Raw genomic sequence first — 18,164 nt, forward strand, 5'->3', positions numbered from 1 at the left:
GTACAGGACCACAGGACCACTTAGCTAGTAGATTTCAAACAAAATGTAGCTTAATGAATAATAAAGGATAGAATGGAATAAATTGGATTATCTGGTAAGAGATTTACTTGCTGACGTGAGCGAGAGAGAGAGAGAGAGAGAGGGAGGCAAATTCGGAGATGACTATGATAGTCACGTTACACAATATGGCATACTGTGTTCTGCATGTTGCCCAATTTGTGTACTGTAGGCGGAAAATATTATTTTCTAAATCAGAGAAATTAATGAATTATACAACATTTGGGACAGTAATTTGTGGATAGAATAGGCTATTTCTTATATATCTTAGTATGTAACTTTTACTAATTAGTGCATTCAGTCCAGAACTACAGATGTACTCATTAAATAAATAAATAAATAGGCCTAAATAAATAAATAAATAGGCCTAAATAAACAAACATCCATGATAGTAGCCTCTTCCATATATGTACTTTGGTGTGAAATCTCAGTTGAAGGTAATGCCACTTTCTTGATTCTGGCAGAGACAGCGTTATTTCAAAGCTGAGATTCTGAGGAGTTTCCCCTCTAGCAGTCTTACACGCAGACCATCTCTACTATGCTACCGTTAAGAAATGGAGCAGCGCCACAAATAGACAGGACAGTCCCAGTGATTTGCGTGCACAGACTACAGTACTTTACGGCGTAACCCATTGCCATCGCTGTGTGAAAGTAGAGCAGATGCATGCGTGACCGATGCGAAGGCACATTCAGCACAGTTCCGGAACAAAACCAAGGAATAAGGACAGATGGCCCTGGGTTTTATGGCATACACCTGGTCATGATGACATAAGTCGAAATATCGTCAATCGTTTGAGTTTTTTGACGACACTGTTATCTCCAGTTATGCGGCCCATGTGTTTGCTGCACAGAGTGGACCAAGTACCGAGCCGACTAAATATATTCGTCTAGAGCATCTAAAGTCGTTAACCTTCCCCAAATTACGTACCAGGGCTTGTTTTGTTAAAGGACCACTTCACCACTTTTCAACATCTCTTCATATAATTGGTCCTCACTAATGTTCATGATAAAACACCACCATTTTTCCTACTCAGTCTGTGTCTCATAGGAGGGCTTTGGGCAGTTCGGACACCCGTCCACCAGTGACATCATCATTAGGCAGATTTTTTTTTAAACAAGATTTGTTTTAAAATATATTTAGATTTTTATTATAGTGAGAACGATGGCTTCAACTTTTGCATTGCAACTTTTCAGGAAAAGAAAGCCTGCCGTTTCTATTAGCTTGGATTCACCATCGATGATGTCACTGGTGGACGGGTTTCTGAACTGCCCACAGCCTTCCTATGAGACACAGACTGAGTAGGAAAAAATGGTGGTATTTTATCATGAACATTAGTTGGGACCAATTATAGGAAGAGAAGTTGAAAAGTGGTGAAGTGGTCCTTTAACACATTGTCAGAATCTCCTTTGTTTGCATTTGTTTATGTGCCAAGTTCTGTTTGGCCATGCATGCATTGAGAGTGAATGGAGTCACTCCATCTGCTTTCTCCATCACAGAGCACAGAAGCAACAGATAAAGACGATTGACAATATTCAGACTGCTGGGATTGTTCTCCACAACGTTGTAATGCTGTTATGCTCCGTCCTGTGACGGTGACGTGTGCCAACAATAGCACATCAACAGGCTTACTGTACTTACTGTACATCAGGTAGCTACAGTATGAGCCAGGGTTATAACCCAGCTAGGTTCTACCAGATCACTTCAAATGCTCAGCAGCTGTCACGACCACTCACCTGTTTTGTTGGTCGTAATGACCTACTGCCTATAGGAAATTAAAGTTTATTAGAGCAAGTCTTGTCTGTAGCCTACACTGTACTCTCTCTCTCTCTCTCTCTCTCTCTCTCTCGCTCTCTCTCTCTCTCTCTCTCTCTCTCTGTCTCTGCTTGTATGCTGTGGCTGCCAGAACAACTGTCAAGCCTTCCCTTGGCTCTCATCTCAAACTATGTTGGATTGTCTGATTTACATGTCTTCTTCTCGCTTCCTTCCACTCACTTTCCCCCTCTCACTCTGTCTCTCTCTCTCTCTCTCTCTCTCTCTCTCTCTCTCTCTCTCTCTCTCTCTCTCTCTCTCTCTCTCTCACACCGTTCACCACCTCTCGCTCCCTTGACCTCTGCCTTCACTCTGCTCTCTTTTTCTGTCTCACATCTGTTTCTCTCCCTCGGTGTCTCTCCTCCTCCTCCTCCTCCTCCTCCTCCTATTTCTATATCTGCCTGCACCAGGAGCCATGGCTAATCATCTTATAACTAATGCTCTTCTTCGTCCCCATGGTACTAACAATCCTTATAACACTCTCCTGGGGGACCACGCAGTGTATAACAACCCGGCTGTCGGCATGTACAACACTCAAGGTGTGCTTGATGTTCCTACCAGGTTTTACTGTAAGCTTTTGGTTTCTTGGAAATAGAAGGTTTATAAGAATCTGTTTTTTTGCATGATGATTTTTTTGCTGCTATACACTGATACGTTGGGTGGAAACATTGTATGTCCAAAAACGTTACTTTTCAGGAAATGGAAAATAAGAACCTGTGTTCCAAATGATCCAATGTAGTAGTTACAAGTCTCTTGTTAATCACTTTCATTGGTTAAATATTTATAAACCCCACAGACACACTTAAGCACTTTCACTTTATCTTTCTCCACTTCTTAGAAATAGCTACAATCTGGTTGTGAGCTTGCACTGTAGAACGAAGCAGGTCATTAATTTGGAGGACAAAAAGAAGAAAAAAAACATCAATATTTGAAATGTGGAGATACAAGGTTTCTGCCCGACAGCATGCTTCTTGGCTTTTCACGGCATGTTCTGACGTAGATGTTCTAATGGCTCCCAGGTGAGGTGATTCATCACATATAGCGGTAATCGCTCAGACACGTTTACCCACTGGGCAGTTCTCACAGCGCATAAATGTTTAGACGGAGTTGCGCCGATGATATATCAAACCGCTGGAACGGGTTCCCATGCAGATTTATGATATACAGTAGATGTATATATTATCGGTTGCACATTCAAGATATCTGTTATGAGCCCCCCGGGAGCCATGGAATGTTTTGCACTGTTTTCGGCGAACGTGTCTGTTCCGTTTAATGTGCCGTGGTATATATGGGGTGTTATTCTGTTGGTACTGGGGTTTTAGTGCATTAGACCGTGTTGAGTCGAGTATCTCTCTGCCATATGTTTGCTGTGATTCATAAGATATATGGTGTGCCGTGTTTATTTTTATGTGCTTGGCATAAACCACATTCAACCTGCCATCCCTATTTTGGGGCATGTCATTCTATAAGCATTTTCCTAACATTTAATATTTTCTGAATTTTTCAAAAATCCTTTTATTTCCGCTATTTGTCCTAGAATGAAGTATTTAGGCATAAGTGGTTAAACAAGCGATTGTCAGTTTAAGAGAGACCGTGCTGGATGTCGAAACATATACTTTGATCTCGAGAAGGAGAAAACGTTCTTATGTTGAATTGTTTTTCGGTATGTCCACAATGAAGTGTTGTTTCTTGTATTGTGTTAAAGCTGTTCCTCTTGACATCTGAACTCACGTATGTGTATCTTCTCTTCTTCCTCATGCTGACACACAGCACCGTATCGAGACACAAGTACGGGTTAAACTTAATTCTACTTTACCTATGTTTTTATTTGCACACACAAGGTATTGGAAATGTGCAGGAGAAGTACTGTATGAATTGAAACCCTATTGGGCTTATAGAAGACCTCCCCTGGAAAACGAGAAACAAACCGTAATACTGTACAGTACAGTACAGTTTCCTTTGTTTGGAGCTACTGTATCGTCATTGTGTTACATTGCATTAAAATAATTTAACATATTGATGCCAGAAGAAGTTACCTATAGGTCTAAGACCGAAAGCTTGCTATATCATAGTACGCTATAAAAAAAGATTAATCCGTTTTGAGAGTGCGGAGGCTTCCTATAATTGTTCAAAAACATAGCACCTCAAATTAAGCTTTAAGTCTGTGGTGTTTTTACTTTGCTTTAAATGTATGCTGTCAATAATCTTGTCACATAAGTGCAGCTTCTTAACCATTAATCTAGAACCCTACACTATTCTGGGAATGTGATAATAGGCAAAACTAGGCGGAACATTCGGCATAAATAGCATATCTACAAGCTCACAACGTGTTGCAAAATAGAAATGCATCACGTTGTGAGCTTGTAGAACTGCTATTTCTGGGCAGAGAGATTCAGTGTAAAGGGGAAAAGGATAGATGCTGGGGGATGTAAGTGGTTATTAATTACAAAGCCTCTAATTAATTAGAATATTTTTTTGTAATCGAGTCCCAGCCCTACTGCTTTTTAATAATTGCTTTACAGAACTCTTTTTAACATGAATCTTGAATTTACAGCTTTTAATACTGTGCATGGCTGTGTTGAATGCCAGATTCTGACTGGTCGCCCAACAAATTCTGTGGTCCAGTATTTCTGAATCTGCCTTTATCGATAACAGCTGCACAGCGCTGCCTCTGTTTACACGCGGAGGCTTGTACCATAACAAAATCATGTTTAAATCAATAGTTTGTGTCAAATGATGGATTCCGTTCATAAGCAGCTGTGTCATAATGTGGGATGATGTGCTGTGAGTGTGAGGTGGTCATTATTGGTAAATAAACCTCTTGAGAGGCTCACGCAGGTCTTCCGCTTCGCTCTGTTCCAGTGGTGGACAAAGTACTCAACTCCAGTACTTGAGTCAAAGTATAGATACTCTTATGGTCTAATATTACTCCACTACGAGTGAAAGTTACTCTGTCAAATTTGTACTTGATACTGGAGGACTTGCTTTTAAAAAAAATACTTAAGTACATGCTTTAAAAAATGCTTAGGTTTTCAACAAATTACAAAGTGCCAAAGATATCAATAATCGAATACTGAAAATCTACAAGCTCACGACGTGTCGCATCGTGATGCACTGTGAGCTTGTACATGCTTGTAGATCTGCTATTTTTCACTATCGTGGTGAATTCAAAATGTACTTTTTCCCTTGCTAGAAATGTATTTTCTCTTTCAAATGTAGTGGGAGGAAAGTCTCCAACAATACAAATACTCAGGTCCTTAAAGGACCACTTCACCACTTTTCAACATCTCTTCATATAATTGGTCCTCACTAATGTTCATGATAAAACACCACCATGTTTTCCTACTCAGTCTGTGTCTCATAGGAAGGCTGTGGGCAGTTCGGACACCCGTCCACCAGTGACATCATCATTAGGCAGATTTTTTTTTAAACAAGATTTGTTTTAAAATATATTTCTTTTTTTATTATCATGCAACTAAACTTCAGGAAAAGAAAGCCTGCCGTTTCTATTAGCTTGGATTCACCATCGATGATGTCACTGGTGGACGGGTTTCTGAACTGCCCAAAGCCTTCCTATGAGACACAGACTGAATAGGAAAAAATGGTGGTATTTTATCATGAACATTAGTGAGGACCAATTATAGGAAGAGGAGTTGAAAAGTGGTGAAGTGGTCCTTTAACCCAAAGTTTTCTGAGAAACTTCAAATATTTATTCAAAATTTACAAAACAGTTATGGTGCTATACACTGTACATCGCAACAAACAACAACTCAAAATGGGTTCCCGTCTTGAAAGGTAAATATGAAAAACAGATTACAGTACTCAAGTAAATACTTTGTTACAGGCCACCACTTCACTGTTAGGATTTATTTTCTGCTTCACACACACACACGGCACATTATCCCTCTCTCTCCCAGACTATTAACCGCGTTGATGAGAAACCTTCAGCGCATTATTTAAGCTTATTGATCAGCGCTCCTTTCTTCCTTCCAGAGTGCATGCTGAACAACGCGCGGGACTCCAGTGTCATGGACACGCTTCCCCTCAACGGTAACCACGGCAACAACTACAGCATGGCCAGCAGCGAGTACCTGAGCGACTGCGTGCAGATCCTGGACCGCAGCGGGGGCTACGGCACCAGGTAGTTATTATAGTTCATGTCAAACTATATGATGAGATAATTGCGACCATAGCCTATGGTCTAACTGACGGACAGGAGATGCAGGTTTTCATCGTAAATGCCACCTATGGTCCATAGGTCACCCGGATGCCTCCGTTTTATATGGTCACGGCTCGTGACATCACGCCTCGCGACACTCAAATCTAAACTAAAACTAGCGTTGTCACAAAAATAAAAAACGTATAAAAACTATGAGGCACGGTCTAAAAACGAATTAAAACTAACTGAATTAGGAGAGAAAAAAATAAGTCAAAACTAACTAAAACTATTATCCCTCTGTTTCTCCACTATGCTCAAAATGTCGACAGACAGCTCTCTAGGACATCTTTTTTGGTCGTGCCCCAAACTAACAACATTTTGGAGTGACATCAGTTTTTCTCAGACGTGTTTGACTGTGTTATCACCCCAGACCCCTACTGTGCTATTCTGGGTGGATTTCAAGACCTGTCATTTCCAACTCATTACCAACATAAAGCCATACAATATGGCATGGTTATCGCAAAAAGAATATTCTGACCCATTGGAAAGGAGTGGAAGTACCCTCTTTTAATGTATGGCTAGCAGAATTGACCAACCTGCTGCAAATGGATATGACGTTTCTCTTAAAACGAAAGTATTCGACAGAATGTGGCAACCGTTTTTTATCATTAACAGACTGAATTATATTTTATTTTATTTTTTATTTTATAAAACTCTTAACTGTGATCTATTGTATTATTTTCATACGTACGTACGTTTTGTTTTTGTTTCTGTGTGTATTATTCTTTTTAATTTTTTAATTTTTCTTTCCTTTGAATGGGGGGGTGGGAAGGGTGTGTGTGTATGTGATGTGAATGTTTGTAAAGTATGTCTTGTCTTTAAACCTGAAAATGTATAAATAAAATTGTAAAAAAAAACAACTAAACTAAAACTAAACTATAATGAAAAATCCCAAACTATTGTAACCTCGCTACGGCATGTATGTACCCACAGCAACCACAAGGAGACCACGCTGGAGAAGAAGATCCTGAAGGAGCTGACGTCCAACTACATCCCGTCCTACCTCAACAACCACGACAGAGCCACCACCGAGCGCAACCACAACCTGATGAACAAGCTGGTGAACAGCAGCATGGCCAACGGAGGTATACCGCCACACACCCCATTATTCGTTGCTTCTTACTGGGGCGGTCGGTTGTTTTGTGCGTTCATTGAAATACATTTTTTTTTTTTTTTTTTTCCAAATCACATATGGGTCAATAAACCCATAATGTGTTCTCGCTCCAAAAGAGCCACAACCCTGGTATTTTAAAAAAAGAAAGAAAGAAAGAAAACAGTACATAAGACACATTAACATTGAAGGATACTGTAAAAACGAAGAAGTTAAGTGGACTGCAACTATCCATTATTTTCCCAGCGATTATTCTATACATTTTTCGATTAATCAAATACTATTTATTTTTAATTTTGGGATTATCAACAAACTAGCCTGGCCCAGCCTGTATGATTTCTGGTCTAGAGGGGCAGGCGGTGGATCCTATTGGTTCACCGATTTGAGCACCCGCCCCCCTCCTCCCCTCTCCCCTCCCCGGTAGTAAACAGCGGAGAACACTGACCTCACCAAATTTGGAACGATGCGCCTCTGCACGGTTATTGGTTTACGAAATACACGGAAGTGGGCTTTCCTATGCCAGATTTTCCAATGCGTTTCCCCAGGCTTTCATTTTTTTTGCCAAATGTGAACGAAAATAAAAGCCTGGGTACAGAGGCTATCAACAAATCAATTCATAATGTTACACTGCTGTGTCGTTCAACAGATCTACAAGCTCAATATATCGCACTCTGTGATGCATTGTGAGCTTATACGGTAGATTGAATTTTTTCCCCAAAAAAGTTTGTCTTGAAGGTTTTCACCAATATGCCAAAAATAGGGATCGATTACCAGTTACCTATTTGTTCAATTAACAGTTGCACCCCTGAAATCCTCCTATAATCTGTTCCGCATTTCCGAAATACTACCGCATACTTACGAAATAATACGACTTCTGTGTATAACCCAAAAGTCTTGGGTGCGCACATCCCCGGGTTATGGACTAGTAATGATGTAAAATTATCAAATAAATGGCATGTAGCCTGTCCTCATCGGCACACGTGTCCTTGCAGGCGGCATGGTGAGCGGCAGCAGCAGCAGCAGCGGCAGCAGCGGTAGCATCGGCGTGGGCCTCGGGAACATGGGAACGTGCAAGGACGACGGCGGCTCCATGGTCCTGGACAACCCCGCCGCCTTCCCCCACGAGGAGACCCTGGGCCTGGAGATCATCCGCGAGGAGTCCAATGCCCCCCTGCTGCCGCCCCGGCCCCCTCCCCCCGACAGCCACCCGCCGCCTCCCCCTCCGCCCCACAGCTTCTCGCGGCCGCGCCGCATCCCCCAGGAGACCAGCGAGAGCTTCTTCGCTCCGCTGCTGGTCGCCGACGAACAGGAGCACGCGCACGGACCGCACTCCCCCGGTGGCGGCGGCGGCGGCGGCGGCCACAACAGAGACTCGCTCTACACCAGCATGCCCGTGCTGACCGACCTGCCCGACGCGCAGACCAACGGCCTGACGGACGGCGAGGAGGAGAGCTCCGGCGAGCTGCAGCCCTGCAAGAGCGCCACGGCGCCGGAGCTGGACGACGTCTACTACAAGAGCATGCCCAACCTGGGCTCCCGGAACCACCTGCACGAGCTTCACACCTACTACCACATGGGCCGGGGGGGCAGCGACGGATACATGGTGCCCGGCAACAAGGAGGATTCCGAATCGTCATCGCCCGACGAGCCCCCAATAGATCCCGCGCACCTGGTGACCAGCCTATAGAGCCGATCAGGAGACTCCTACCCCTCCCCCCACCCCCCCGGCCCGCCCTCACACATTTCCCCCCAAACTCTTCCGGTGAAAATGGTTTCTGTGTTGTTGAGTGACAGAATGCGGGTATGTCCGTCCGTCCGCCGCACGTCGTCGGAACGACGCGTTCGGCTCCCGACAATGCGGCCGGGGCGGTTGTTCGAAACGAAAGCGAGGCGTAACATCATACAATGCGTGTTGTCGTGAGTGGTGTATACCGTAAGGGGCGGGTCTGACAACATTTCCTGTGAATAGCGTTGAGGAATTGGACCTAGTTTGCCTTTCATAGTAAGGACACGGGGAGGGTTTTGTAATTTTAACCTACTTGTTACTTTCATCTGGAACCTTGGATTGACTGTAGCCCTACGAGCTCCCCAACATGGACCTCAAGCAGATTCTAGTTAGTCTCCAGTACGACCATATCAAGAGGCGTTGCCCCCAAAGGAGCACTGTCTGTCTATCTGTCTGTCCGTCTCACTCATGAAGACATTTACAGGGATGATGTGTCCTCTTCTCCAGTGGGAGGTTACGGGACAGCGAACCCACGTGTGGATTTGAATTGGACACACCACAGGGCCCTCGTCCCACTACCCGCCAATCAAGTGGAATATGTATGATAATACTGTATATCCTCACAGTTGATCAGTCCAAAAAAACTATTTTATTAGCCAGCCGAACTATAACCATATCACATTAATGTTCTTATTCCTGTTGATATCTGCTAAACTGGACTCCACGTCTGGGCTGGTGGAACATTCCTACAGATTTGTAGTGACTGTGGCTACTGTGTATTTGACAGAAAACAAAGAAAGAAGATAATATTACAGACTGAACAAAACAAAAGAACAAAAAAAAGTTATGTTTTTTCTTCTCTCTTCTGTAACAGTTTTCAGTTATCGAAGGATTATGAAGTAATCACAAACAATTTCTATGTATTGTACAGAATACAGAGACAAGCATTGCATATGACTGAGTCATGTTTTTTGTTTTGTTTTTTTTCTTTCTTTTTTTACTTGAGTTGCATTACTCTTGTATGTGGAACTGATGATATGTTCAGTTGGTCACATGTAGACCACAGAACAAGCTAGGAACAATCTCTCATTTCACAGACCATAAACACCTTTAGTTTACACACACACACACACACACACACACACACACACACACACACACACACACACACACACACACACACACACACACACACACACACACACACACCCTACACGCACACTTCATTCTGGTCCGTTTATAGCACCTTCACTGTCACTTATATTTTGGAAATCAATTGTAACTATATATTTTTTACCACTGTGTAGATTTAAAGACTAAATGGAGAATGATATATGGCAAAGTTATCACAGAGGAATGTCTCAGCGCCGGACAAGTTGCCATCGCAATGGTATGCTTTGGTCATTTCAAGAGGTGGACATGTCATTGGCTGTTGACTATAGACCATGTTATCACAACCCACAGAGTGCCTATAGGCACAATGAGCCTGGGTCAAAAAGTTCTTCCAGAATATATGGACTTTACATGAGGCTAGTATAACTAGTAAATATATGCAGCATATTCTGTCTACTGTTTACAGTACTGCCAATATTCTTACCAATTCAAATTGACGACGTTACCAAGTCACGCTGGGTCAAACCTTATTGTACAGAACAAAAATGAGGAAGAGGGGGGGAAAAACAGTGGTAGAAATGTCATTCTCAGTAAGAAAAAACAGGAAATGCCACTATTTGCAAAGAGTGGGGCTCACCTGTGTAATGTCATGATTACACACCGTGTACTGTAGGTGTATTGAAGATGTGAAAACACACAGCAGCACTGTCCAGTGTGGGAAGCCAATGTTTACTTATTTAGGGGAGAAATTCATAAGTGTCTGAAGTGAAGCTTGCACATGTATCCCACAAGCCCCCTCCCCCTCCGTGTCCCCAAGAGAGAAATTATTTATTTATCTGTTTATTGGTTTATGGAGCGCAAAAACAAGCTGGGAGGAAACTAGGCTGGACTGAAGCAGGGATAGATAATGCGGCACTGACTGAGAGCTCTTTTTTTTAAATTATTATGATCATGATTATTACAGTTATTATTGAGAATTATTTATTCTTTTTGTATGGGTTCCAAGTTGAATGATCTCATAACTAATATTTGTTGTAACAGTGAAAGTTGTTTGCCAAAAAAATAAATTACTGACATAGCTTTGGGGGTTCTCTGTTCTGTTAACTCTCTTATGGTGTATTAATTAGACCAAAACTTAATATAAACACAGGTGGAAAACATCAATATGATTATATGTTCGCTGTCTGGTGGAAACCTGTCCAATTCCTTTTCAGGAATTGGGGAAAAGAGCCTGTGTTCCAGTGAAGCCTTAGCCTATAGTCAGTCACAAGCACTTGTTACTACTTTTCACTGGTTAAATATTGATAAAACCCACAGACACACTCAACCACTTTCAACCTGGTGTTTCTATTCTATGCATTTCATAAATGAATAGATACATTTTTTCCCTTCTAAATAGCAGAGCTGGAGGCTATTTTTGCTTCTTTTGCCTGACATTGTCATTCGAAAAAACATGGGGCAATAGGTCTAATTCATAAAAGCTGAAAAACCGAAAAATGGAGATACAGGTTTCTGCCCTGACAATAATCTTTCCTTACAGTTTATTTTATTGCAAAAGACGCACACTGGAAATCATACTTTATTCTCACATTTTGCAGTCTGGCCTTTCGCTCTGCTTGCAACAAGCACTCCAGCAGCACATTGCGTAATATTCCTGATGACTGTAATGTTCTGTCTGTCTAAATTCAAAGCCCTCATGCCAGTTCAGTAAAAACTGTTGACCCAGTAGATTTATACTGAGGCACCAATTATAGAGCATCACCTACTGGGGCAATTACATTTACATTTATAATATTGCTGCCATCAGAGGAAGCATATTCACCACTGATGTTCAGTCCGTGCACTTTCTACTCAGGTGCATACATTATGACAGCCCCTTCTAAGAAAAGTCTAATCTGTCACATATACTGTACTGTAAACTACCGAACAATTTAACAAGCACGGTACAAAGTGCAGCGTGATCAGCTTGCGCGGGGTAGCTGGGGTTATTGCGGTGATCTGCAGCGCGTCGCTTTTGACAGCAAATTTTGACGTAGTTTTTTGTCTTTTGATTAAAACTTAATTTAGTTTTTGTCATATTTTAGACACCTGAAATGTTTTTCTGTTGGTCTAGTTTTAGTCTACTAAATATAAGATTTCAGTCTACACTAAAATGTATTTTGGCGGTGCCTCAATTGATGGCATCGTAATGCCAGATTTTACACTTGGTTGCATGCTGAAAATAGCTGATCAACAAGCTCGACACGTGAGCTTGTAGATAAGCTATTTTCAGCATGCAACCAAGCATACAATGAACTTGTCTTTTAGTTCTACTGGATCTCTTCTCCACTAGTCCCTGGCAGGCATTTTAGTCTAGTTTTTATTTGTTGACGAAATTGTCAATATAATTAGACTTAGTTTTAGTCATCATAGCTTAGTTATTATTTAGTTTTTGTTTAGTTTTCGTCAGCGACAAAATATTTTTCGTCATAGTTTTAGTCGATGAAATCAACACTACTTTGCGACACGTTGATGTCCGTCTCCTGATCCCTCCTTCCCTCTATGTCTCTCTGTCACCAGGGTTTTCCATATATGGTCATGTGACGTCATTCACAACAGAAACCATTGGCGGGATAGAGGGAAGTCGGTAGGATCAGCGGATATCCCCCAAATATGGATAAAACCGTGAATCCCCATGAGGAGCAAAATCTGTTTCTGGCTGTTTCTGCAAGCAAGGGCTTGTGTGTTGTCTTTCGTATCATAGAGAACAACATCAGCGCTGATTGGCTGAAGCGATGGGTGACGAGGGATGGAAACGCTTGGCTCGCATCGCCCTGTTGGCCTTGTTACTGTTAGCGCCACTCCATGCAATGTCACGCCAAGCCGTGTGTTTGCCATATATGGGCATAATATGGATGCACAGCCACATGCACACCCTCGGGTATCTCCATAAATGGGCATGTGATGTGAGGTGCCTGTTTGCGTTGACGTCAGGCATGTCCATATTTGGGCTGAGAACATGACACAAAAGCACTGCGTTATCAACGTTGCCAGAGCGTTGCAGTAGCAAGTAAAGGAGGTAAACACAAGTTGTTTATAAACATCAAAGGGATGATCCAATAAGCTTTCAATGCACTATGACAATAGGACATACAAAGGAATGATCCGTCAAAATATGACAATAGGACTAAAATAAGTACTGTAGTACTGTAGGAGTAAAAAAAAAAGAATAATAAACGTATTCATAAGAAATTCATATTGACGGTTGACTGACAGTAAAAAGTAAACATCTTCAAAACTATAAATAGGTAAAACAACAACTTAAGAGTTTCGCTCTTGGACTCAGTCGGTATTCAATATCAATTGTCTCATGAAAGTATCACACACGTTTTGATTTGTGGAGATTATACCACTTCAAAAGGTTACGATATATCTGCCAGGCACTGAGAACTATTACACTCTCTTTACCCACTTGTATCAGAGATTTGAAGTGTATATGATGACAAGGAAAGCCTGACTTATAAGTTACTACTGTCACACACCCGACAATAGCAGATCTACAAGCACACAATGCCGTCGTGCTAAATAAGGCCTAGGTCACCCTTAAGAGGGGTGAGTTTGAATGTAATATACTAGTAGTCTAGTGTCCATCTCACATAAGAGTTTATGAATGGTGAGATGTCAACAAGAAAGGAATCAAATGGGGTGAGAACATTTTTCAAAGCGCATTCTCAGATTTCTCCTGCCTCCCTTCTGCCTTCCTCTTCCTCCCTCGCTACTTCTGACTTTCCAACTTCGCTCTATACATCTCTCTCTCTCTCTCTCTCTGTCTCTCTGCCACACCGCCAGCAGCAGGCTGATTAAATGAGCGTCAGACAGACTATGTGGGTCATATCTCTGCTGGAGTGCTATGATCGGTTAGTGCTGCCTGGCTGTGTCATCTTCCCGCTCCCTCTCTCTCCATCCCTGAAGGGAAGACGTTCTTTGCGTCTTCTCATGCAAACACATCTCTGAATGCTCTGAAGCCTGAGTTACACTAAACTTGGTTCGCGCGGCTATGTCCCACACCCAACAATAGTCGATCTACAAGCTCACAGCGTGTTGCACAGTATGCATACTGCGACGCGCTGTGAGCTTGTCTGCTTTTCTCGATGCCCGACACCGGCTTGCAAAAAAGTATAAATGACACTTAACACTCAGCTTTGATTGATTGATTGATTGATTGATTGATTGATTGATTGATTGAATACTTTATTAGCAGTTTGCAGGAAAGTACAGTTCAATACAAGGTCTGCCAAGAAAGCCTATGGCTTATTTCCATTGGGATCCTTTTGTATTCAATTCAGCTCACAGAACAAAGACTGAGGGGCAACAAGGGAATCAATTCGTTTGGGTTACAAGGACTGTGCAAAAGTTGTAGTCACAGATGTTTCACTAAAGTTTTTTCCGTATACGGTTATTTTAATTATTCTGCACTAGGCCATACCTGTTCGGGGATATGGCATACCCACTCCCTACCTCTCCCCCCTTTCTCTCTCTCGGCTCCCCTTTCTCCCCATTCTCTCTCTCCCCCTCTATCTGCCACTTATATATAACGGATGTCCCCTGTGGCACACCCGTTATGCTATGCCCAGCCAATCACATCGCAAAATGACACACCTTTCAGCCAATCTCAGCACGCAATATCTGAGGACGCATTCCATCCACACATTTCGTCCTCAAATTCCGTCAATGCCATGAAAGCGTCCATGAAAGTGTCATGCAGGCGTCAAATAAACGTCTTGCCCGGAAGTAGGAAAAGCATAGAGCCCATTCAGAGGTCCAGCACAGTCACTCAGTCAAAAATCTGTCAACTCCGCCTCTCTCCACCGGTTGGTCCTCCAGCCATCGACCCACCAATCCTCTCTGGCCATTTCCCCTATATAAATCACCTGCGTACCTACCCTTCTATTTCCCTCCTGCCGTGTTTCTAACAGTCTCTATTGCAGTTTTGTGACATTTCTTTGTTTGACCAATGATCCAGTCCTAATAATGCAGCTTGGTTTTGTAACATGGATTTGTAAGCCATCCGTTATTACAGGGAAGGTTATATTACAGGGAAGATTAGTTCCGGCCGGGGTACTTTTTTTCTTTTTTTTATGTTTGGTGTAATGCCAATTGCAATCTAAAGGTGAAGAGGCAAACAAACTACAGGTTTTGGTCTAAAGGCAGCTGCCTTTAGACCAGTGGTTTTCAACCAGTGGTCCGGGGACCAGCAGTGGTCCTTGAGGGGGTTCCAGGACAGGTGGTCCCCAGCAAAATGATGGAGAGTTGATAACCAAATGGACCCGAGATAGACCCGATAGATCTGTAACTCTTGAGAGTGTAAAATGAAACCAAATGAGTTAAATTATTGTTAAACGTGTGCATTACTTAATGTTAAGAAGTCTACACAGAATGTAGAAGAATTGTTATTTTGATCAACATTGCCGGTTATCTCTCCTATGGTACCAACATCACATATTCTTTAGTTTTGGGTCATCAATGGTCGCCCGTGGCTCAAATGCAGATTAAATAATGGCCTTGATATGGAAAGGGTTGGTTGAAAGCCACTGCTTTAGACCAATGAGTGAGAAGAAAGGTGGTAATGCATCAGCAAGGGGTAACGGTGGGGGGGGGGGGGGGGGGGGGGGGGGGCAGAGTGGCATTCCGATGACACCGCCATTCCGACTATGTGGAGGTTAGGGACAGGGTTAATAATGAGCGAGTCGGAATGGCAGTGCGAATGCTGGTGTGCAACCATCAGGCGGAAGGTTCAACGCAGGGAGGTGTTTCCATTAGGCCATTATGCGCTGTCCAAGCTCTTCTGCAGAAGCACAAAGGAACAGGCAGGGTTGAGGACCTGAAACAGAGTGGAAACTGATTGCAGCAGGTGAAAAACACATCCAGCTGACTTCCATTCACAATCAGATGTCCAGCATAGTTCCATCAGCTCAGAACTGGCAGAAACCAGCAGGAAGAGTTGAAGACTTGGCCAAAAAGCCTTTCCGACCAATGTGGAAAATACGCCAAGCGACTCACCAATTCACAAAAACATAATGTAAGAACTGAGGTGCAAATAAATAGCAGCAGGTGCTCTTAGTTTGTCGAACAAAGGGATGAAGATGATCACTACCAGAATGAGAGCCTGACGTGATGATGAAGCATGCAGGCGGCTCATTACAAGTTCTAGGCATTTGCATTTCTGCAAATGTAGTCTCCTCAATGCTGAGAAGTAAAGACAGATTATTTTATTTTTTTCAATAATATTTTTTATTGATTTTTACATTTTATGACAAAGACAAAACAGAAAAAAGACACAGACAGCTCAGCTCAGACACGTTGTGGAACAAAGGGACACAGTTATACACACATACCTATTACCTACTACAATTAAATACAAAAACAATATACATACTGTATATGGACACATTGTTTGGTGCTTGAAAGTCTAGATGGGTTAACAACTCCCCAGAGAAAATTAAAGAAAATAATAAAATAAGGTTATCAAGGTTAGTGGTATCGCTTCTGTCAAGGAACCCTATGGTCAAGGTGGTAGCGAATTGAGGCCCAATAAATCGCAAATATGGGTCCCATATTTTATAGAAGGCATCTGTTGTGGAGAGTAGCAGGCAGGTTAAGAATTCCAACGGCATGCACTGCATGATTATTTTGTGCCAATCTTTTTTTGTTGGTGGTTTCTCATTAATCCAAGACAACAGAATATTTTTCCTAGCAGCATAGGTTAAGAGATGAAACGCGTAAGAGATTAGACGCGTATGGAACTTGTTAACTATCTTATCATCAGGCAGCCCAAGAATCAAACACATAGGGTCGGGTTCAAACTCCATATTGAAGATCTCTGCTGCACGATACCCAACCAGTATCGTTTAATCTTATGACATGACCATATACAGTGAATATAATTTCCCTCTTCAGTTTTACACTTGAGACAGAGAGGACATAGAGTAAAGGCAGATAATCAGTCATGCAATAGTTAGTTGCTATAAAATAACATACAGTACAATAAAGTCAACAAGATTACTTTTGTCCTAGGTATTTTGCCCACCTTATTATTGCCATTTAATGTATTATCACAGTAGCATGGTGGTAAGCAAATATAAAAGAACCTATGAGCAAGTATACTGTACATATAGGAGAATTGGTGCCGTTTTAGGCAAAGGGGGCCCACCAAATTTGATTTAGGAGTCATGTATTTACCACACTTTTGTTAACTACTAAATAAAAACAATTTATGGTATTATTTTTGCTGGCATAGACACAAGATGCCCCAGTTGGGAACATATGATATTGCATTGTTGTCATGGGAAATAATTCAAGTATGACATTTACTGTAAGGCAGAATTTGAAGTCATATGCTGAACATCAGACTATCCATGCGGCATGACATTTTCAAGATTTCCATCCCATTTCCTCCTTACGTACTGGCAAGCCTCATCTGGGTGAAGCAGCATCTCATTTCTATTCCAGAATCTGCTTGAGGTTCAATGGAATAAAAGGTGGGACGGAATGGTTTACATGACTTCACATTTCGAAGCCTGTATTGGGCTCCCTTTGGAATCTAGAGACTGCGTCGAATTCCAGAATTTTAATTGGATTGCTTAAGAATTCTATCCATCAGTCTGTGGTCATCCCTTGGTTGATTAGAAGCATGCACACGCCACCAGTGAGAGAAAGTTAATTAGTATTTCTCTAAGGCACATTATAAACCTCTGAATGGTTGGCCTTGCCATGACCTCTGGAGACAAATTGAAATGCACAAGGCAGCCTCGACTGACCTGTGTGTGTGTGTGTGTGTGTGTGTGTGTGTGTGTGTGTGTGTGTGTGTGTGTGTGTGTGTGTGTGTGTGTGTGTGTGTGTGTGCGTGTGCATGTGTTGTGCGTGTGTGCACGTGTGCGTGTGTGTGTGTGCACGTGTGCACGCGTGCATGCGTGTGTGTATGGGTGTGTGCGTGTGCATGCACACGCGCTGCGGAGCTTCCCTATGCTGCTGCGCATGTGTGTGTGTAAACTGTGTATCCATGCATGGTCACGTCTGTGTGAACTTACCTGGCCTGTCTGCCACAGCATGTGCACTCACTCTCATCCTCTCCCCACCTCAATTTTCCGTA

At 42.4% G+C, this 18,164-nt stretch overlaps 1 protein-coding gene across 2 annotated transcripts in view; it reads left to right on the forward strand.

Moving 5' to 3' along the window:
• LOC306922491 (adhesion G protein-coupled receptor L3-like) overlaps nucleotides 1-11,115 on the forward strand; it is a 214,149-nt gene extending 203,034 nt beyond the window's left edge. For both annotated transcript variants that reach the window (XM_079500133.1, XM_079500134.1), the window contains 3 exons: nucleotides 5,861-6,008; nucleotides 7,020-7,171; nucleotides 8,190-11,115. In XM_079500133.1, the coding sequence (XP_079356259.1) occupies nucleotides 5,861-6,008; nucleotides 7,020-7,171; nucleotides 8,190-8,884 (995 nt within the window). In that variant the 3' untranslated portion in view covers nucleotides 8,885-11,115. The remainder of the gene's footprint in view (nucleotides 1-5,860; nucleotides 6,009-7,019; nucleotides 7,172-8,189) is intronic.
• Nucleotides 11,116-18,164: the final 7,049 nt, after the last annotated feature.

Source organism: Electrona antarctica, assembly GCF_951216825.1.
Source record: "Electrona antarctica genome assembly, chromosome: 4".
In the NCBI taxonomy this organism is placed as follows: Eukaryota; Metazoa; Chordata; class Actinopteri; order Myctophiformes; family Myctophidae; genus Electrona; species Electrona antarctica.